The following is a 6,889-nucleotide window of genomic DNA, read 5'->3' as shown; positions in this document are numbered from 1 at the left end:
GCTTAGGCCCATTAACAGTTGTAAATCAATTAAAACCCATTAAAGGCTTTAAAGGCTTGTTTGGATTTTGGTGGTTTTTTTGAGTTTTAATTTAAACCACTTTAAACGTTAATTTAAGAGTTGTTTTAAGACCAAATTGAAATCTGTTTTTTTGTGTTGGATTCATTGTTTTGGTCCATATTTATTGGTCTAATTTGTTCTATAACATGTTTATATGAAATTTTCTATTATATATGTATTTGATTATAGTACCAAGATGCTATTGATTAATGTGTTGAAAATTGACTATGTTATTGATAATGTGAAGGATTTTATCATTTGAAATGATCTTATATGGTAATGGTCAATTTTCACATAATGTCTAATAAGGTTTTTTTTTAGATTTAAAACAATTATATTGAGAGTCCCAAGGTGTTGTGAATAATAAAATACCATTAGTCTTCATGACATCACTTTATCATGTACTTGGGATGTTGTGGATAATTACTTAACTGGTCAAACCAGTGGGAGGATGTAATTATGTACTCTAAAATGTTGTTTATGGTTTGACCAGTGGATGTATGTTCAATATACTGGATTGAATTTAAAACAAGAAAAATGAGACCTATATTTTGTGTTTTATAACTGTTTTGGAACAACTATAGTGTTTTGTCTTTATTCTATAGCGGCTTTAGAATTGTATTTCTGTTTATGCATGTTTTTACACTGGTTTATCATTACCATGATATTAACAAAAATATATCATTTATGAATGACGTAAGTAGAAAATTAATGTCATTTTGTGATTGCATACATATTTGGAACACCCTATGATGAATAAATATATTAGAATTAAACTGGTGTAAGCTTCTACACATGATTAGCTGCATAACACATTTATAGGGAACCATGAAAGGGTGATGTGGATTTCACCAAAGTGACGTATCTTATTCTTTCATGATTTTCCCTAGGGCAGCATAGTAGATGACATTTGCCTAAAGATGATGTCATCAAAGTTAAAGAAAATAACAGTAACCTAAGGTTTCTGATCCCAAAGGTGAGGGGATCTCAAAAGTTATTGTTCTTTTCACAGATAATACGAGAAAATGAAAAGACCAGTGTATTCATATTCATGTTCCAAAGAATAAGGATACAGTTTAAGTTATAACTCTTAAGTGATATAGTCATTACAGTGAATGCACGTAAATCTCACCAAGTTGAACTTTGCTATTTGTGTGGTCTATTTAAATGGGCGTTAGTGAAAATTCTTTATGGGTAGAGTTAACATCTTAAAGATTAATATTAATGATGATACATATACTCACATTTGAGATGTTATGATACAAGATCATCCTACATTACTTGTACATATTAATGATTTATTAATTATTTTCATCATAGTTTCAATGAAATCCAGTTTTGAAGTCTACTAATTGGATAGACCACAAACAGTTTAGGCAAGTGAAATAAAAAATCGTTTCATTTTAGTTTATTGAAATGATTTCTGAAATCTATTTATGTTGTTGACTATTTTGACCATGTTTGTTCAAGCCAACAGTTAGATCCAGTTATAATATGAACTGATTTTAACTCATATAACTGATATTTTTAATGGGTCATCTGATTTTCACTCTCTTGTATTAGTGGGAGAATAAATTATTATCCTATTGAGGGTGATAGATGCATTATACATATTTTATCATGCACTATACTAACCGTGTTCATGAATTTTAAACCAACTTGGGGTATTTCGATGTTTTCTTCGATACTATGTTTATCATCCATGATATCCGATTTGATCATGAGGCACTTAGTTATGAGTGTTAACACTCTATTATGATTCAAAATGTTATAAGTGCATTATTTGAAGTAATATTTATTTGAACTTATATGTCTTATGTGAACTTGTGATAATGTGTGATTTTATTAAAAAAAAAAAAAATTAAAACAAAATAGATATAATAGCATACTTGAATGATTTAAATGAGCCTATTGAAGTTTTAGTGGCTTATGGTATAAAGTCTATAAAATTGTTTATACTTACTATGGATCTAAGCTCACATTACTTTCATTTGTAAAGACTATTGTTATTTTGGCCTATAAATTATTTGATTCATGTGCTCTATTAGTTAATGAACTTTTTTTATTTAAAAAAATTGTAGGTCTTTATTGTGATTGACTTTAAAGTTTATGAGCTAATATTTGTGTTGGATATTAAAGTCATTCGGGTTGAAAGTTCATATTTGTATACAACTTTGTATATCTAATGAATTATGGATAAAGTTATATATTTCATGTGTTTTTGTTATCATGAATAAATATTATGAACTTTCATATTTAGCATGTTGTCATTATAAAAAATGCCATATTTAGATTTTTTTAGTTATTTATGGTAATGGCTGAAAGTACAAAACTGTCATACTAAGAATGTACTCATTTTGATAACTGTTAAATTATGGTGTTACCATATTGACTATTAGGGCTTATAATGGGTTGCTTTTATGGGCTTATGTTGAATATTTTATTAATTAAATACTGAAGTAGCTTATCTTGTTGTTTGCATCCAAAATCTAAATCCATGGGCATTTGGTAGCAATCTAAATCTATAGGTTTTCATAATTTTAGTGATTACGCTTTCACTTAGTGGGCTAGTTACTGAGATTGTAAAATTACTATTGACTATTCAGGATGGGTTGCAGTCAAGGAGACCATATGATGAATGATGTGCTCTTGCCACCACAGGTGAGTCTTCATTTGGTCGGTTTCGCTTGATAGTGTGACGGTGACATTTTGGGCTTCATAGCTTTGGAGGTTCTTGTCTTGCCACCACAGGTGACGAAATCTTCAGAGTGGTGTTGTTTCGAGCATCTCGCCTTATATGTTAAATATTTCACTACGTGTTGAGCGATCTTGCCACCACAGGTGTGACCCTAATGACATCGGATCTTTCTCTAGTTTGTGTTTTCCTATAGTTATTGAAAATAATACTGGGATAAATCTGATTAATAGCCCAATTAGTCAGATTTAATTATATTGTTGGGAAGTTTAATATGCCTTCTATTCTTGCATATTGTATATTTTGATAAATATGAATGATTATATTAGTCAGCTTTGACTTCTCAGTTATTTTCTGTTAAAAATTTTGAATGGTTACAATTTTAAGGAATGGAACTAATCCTTTAATATTTCTCTGGCTATTATAATAATAGATTTTAATCTTGAATTTACGAGCCTCCTAAGCCAGTGGTTGTTAATTATGTTCAAGCTAAGGTTCTTTATGAAAATTGGAGGAATCGAATAGGCCTATCTAAAGATTAGTGGGAGTAAACTCATGAATCATAAATTTTTGTAGAACTACATTATTACAGATTGTTGACTCTATATCTAAACCATTAAGGATGTTCTGTGATAACTCCGCCGCAGTTCGTTTCTCTCATAACCATAAAAGTACTTCAGACTCTAAACACATTGATATTAAGTAATTTTTTGTCAGAGAGAAAGTTCAAGAGTCACAGATTACAATGGAACAAATTGCTACAGAAAACATGATTGCAGATCCTCTTACTAAGGGCTTGACTCCAAAAGTCTTTCAAGTGCATGTCACTAATATGGGACTTGTTAGTTTTTTTTTATGTATTTTATTAGTGGGAGTTTTGCTTAATATGTTCAATTCCATTTGACTTTCAATTTTATTTTATATATATGATGCATTATTATTATTCTCAAGAATACATATGCATTTTTATAATGGTCATTTGTTTATGTGTATACACTTATTTATTTGCCTCCTACAGAAAATTGAGGTTATATGTGGTGTATTTACCTCATTCGGTATCTGAGGTTCCAGTCAATACACACACATCCAGTCGCTAGCAAAGCCTTATTTGATTGAGGTCTAGTGCTAGTGTTTTGAGACATCCAAACCGAGTCCCAATGAGCTTCTTTGATTGAAGCTTGAGCGTTTGGGAGACGCTTGTAGTTAATGAGACATTCGGTATCTGTCTCATAGGGCTCATTGGTTTTCGAGCCAGGACCAATTTGGAAATAGACATGATGATCACTATTGCATGTTATTTCCATACCACACTTTCATATTGTTCAGCCCAAGTCGGTGATGTTATGAGCACTTTGACGTGTGTGGTCTCATATCGCTTTAGATGTGATGATCAATACGGTTGGGTGTTTGTAATTCTCATTCGGACCAAGGCATTTGGTTTAAGGTGCACTCCATTTGATACTGTTTTGTTTGTGGTCACATTCAGTTTATCTAAACCGGAGAGTTGTTTTAAATAAATTTTAAAAATCTAAAACTTGTGACATATGCTGCCAAAGTGGGAGATTGTAAGATTTTCAATTAGATGGGCTAGCATAGTCAAAGATTTGTTTCCAAAACCTGTTTAGTGGTGTTAACTAAAGATGGAGTAAGCAGAAAGAATTCAATATTATTGGTAAGTGATCTCTATGGAAATATTGGATTCTATTAGCACACTTTAATGGTATGAAATATTTATTACTATGTGTGGACCTAAGGTATTGTTTCCTTAATGGGGAGGAAACCCTAACTTTATTGCAGGGTTGGTCCCTACCCTCACCCCTATATATAGTTATCACTGACCCATTAAGTGAGGCTAATGACCTAAAGCAAAAGGGAAAGAGGGTAGACCAAACCAACATTGATCGTGTTGTACGAGGAGTATACAAGAAGACTTTGAGGAGTTCTTATTCTTCAGCCATGGATTCAGGTATGCCTAAAACGTATTGTTTTTGTAGTGTTTGTCGTGCATGCTTATCGATCTTCATGAATCGTTTCGCATTTATTTTCTATCAGAGAATACATGCGCTCTTTACTAGAATGGAATTTAGACAGTGAATCGTCTGTTTCTTCAATGCCCCTTCTCTCTCTAGCTTTATTTGGAAAGGGATCAGCCATAAATGTTGGCCCAACCCAAGACTTATCCAAGGCTTTGAGCTAAAATGGAGGTGGGTCAATCCGTCGTTCAATGGGAAGACCTGTTGTGACTATATTGGGAAGATAGCGTACAATGTACCACTTTTGTTGTGGAGATTTCTCTACTTATTTTTTCTTTCTTTCTTATTATTTTCTCCTTGGGGGGGGGGGTTCTTGGGCTTCGTTATTATCATTCATCCAAAAAAGAGATTTCAGATCAAGTTTTTGTATAGAACCATTCTCGTAGAAGATTGATCCACACAAATGAAATTTATCATAGATTTTCGAATCCACACTCAAGAGATTTCCCATTCATTCCAAACGTGTCTTTATAGATGATTTTGCAATCATGTCTCATTAACTAGAGCATTAGAAGAAGGCAATAGGTTTTATGGATGCCTGTCCATGTAAAAGATCTATGGACAGATACGTCTTAACTCTGCGATGGGGAAAGTTCATAGGACAATTCCTAACATTGGATATCATAATGGTTAGAATTGCCACATACCAAACACTAGACTCAAATTCAATCATATAACCTCTCATATTATATTATATTATATTTTATTTTATTTTATTTTATTTTATTTTATTTTATATATATATATATATATATATATATATATACTTTGTTTGCGGTTAGACAACAACAAACTGAAACCCAGAAGCACCAAAGTGGTGGAAAGAAAAATGTATGTGCCACCCATAAACTTGGCCCCTTAGTATCGTGCATCTATGTCATTCCATTCATTTCTTTAAATTATAATTAAATGAACACAAAAGATCTTCAACCATAGAAAAATTCCATAAAAAATGCCATTGTGCGGTTGATTGGTTAAGCTATTAATACATAATGATAATGCAAGTTGTTAACCACCACCATTCCAATACAAATCCAATAGTTACACAGAAGCAAGCAGAGGCAGCCATGGCCATCAAGCATGTCCTCCTCTTCTTCCTCTCTTCCCTCGCCTTCCTCACACTCACCATTGATGCTACAAATTCTACTAGTTTTGAACCCAAGGTAATCATTGGCGTACAGGGAGTTATCTATTGCAAATCAGGCTCAGAACATATTCCCATTGAAGGTATACATATATCAACTTGATTGTTTGAATCATTTTTTTCCTTTTTTATAACACTTGGAACAGCTCCTAATCAATTTCTTCTTGTGTGCTCTTTGTAGGAGCCAAGGGGAGAGTAACATGCTTAGTGGTTGATGAGAATGGATATGAATCAGCCATCACTGTCCTCAGTGATAAAACAGATAAGAATGGTTACTTCATAGCCAAGTTGTATCCCTCGCAGCATGAAGAGCTTGAATATAAAGGGATCCTCACACGGTGTAAGGCTTACCTTAACAGCTCTCCATTGAGGAAATGCCGTGTTCCAACTGATATCAAGAAGGGAATGAGTGGTGCTCCTCTTTTGTTGCCCCGTATTCTTCCTGAAGAGAACATTCATTTGTACTCGGTGGGACCTTTTGTGTACACCTCTGAGCCTGAATTCCTTGATGGTTATTGAAAACCTTTTTATTGAAATAGAGACCACTCTATATTTACTGTTGATTAAGGGGTTTCTTCTTCTATGCTTTTTTTTTTTTTTTTTTTTTTTTGTTAACTACTGAGATGTGTTTGATGTTAATATATGAATGAAAATTTTTCTCCCATTCACAAAATGTATCATTTTTTGCAATATCATACATCTTCAATTGAGCATATATAAAAGGAAATTTGTAAACACCAAGAAAGACAAAAATAAACCAATACAGATCGCATAATACACAGAGATTTAACCAGATTCACACACCGATGTGGTGTGCTACATCCTCAGGCAAAGAAGAAGATGTTTCACTATGCAGAAGAGAGATTACACCCAAGCAGAGGCGAGAAAACTCGTCCTGAATCCCTAGCTCAAAAAACCCCCAAATTACAATGACCATGCTCAATAAGATGATAGTAC

The 6,889-nt window shown here is 32.8% G+C and overlaps 1 protein-coding gene across 1 annotated transcript; it reads left to right on the top strand.

Moving 5' to 3' along the window:
- The first annotated feature begins 5,786 nt into the window (after nt 1–5,786).
- On the top strand, nt 5,787–6,451 carry LOC122081638 (protein SEED AND ROOT HAIR PROTECTIVE PROTEIN-like). The gene is made up of 2 exons (XM_042648828.1): nt 5,787–6,015; nt 6,114–6,451. The coding sequence occupies exons 1-2, from the start codon at nt 5,787–5,789 to the stop codon at nt 6,449–6,451; spliced, it is 567 nt and encodes a 188-aa protein (XP_042504762.1).
- Nucleotides 6,452–6,889: the final 438 nt, after the last annotated feature.

This window comes from Macadamia integrifolia, chromosome 6 (genome assembly GCF_013358625.1).
Source record: "Macadamia integrifolia cultivar HAES 741 chromosome 6, SCU_Mint_v3, whole genome shotgun sequence".
Taxonomy (NCBI): domain Eukaryota; kingdom Viridiplantae; phylum Streptophyta; class Magnoliopsida; order Proteales; family Proteaceae; genus Macadamia; species Macadamia integrifolia.
The sequence above is the reverse complement of the archived record's forward strand: the minus strand, read 5'-3'. Positions and strand labels throughout refer to the sequence as shown.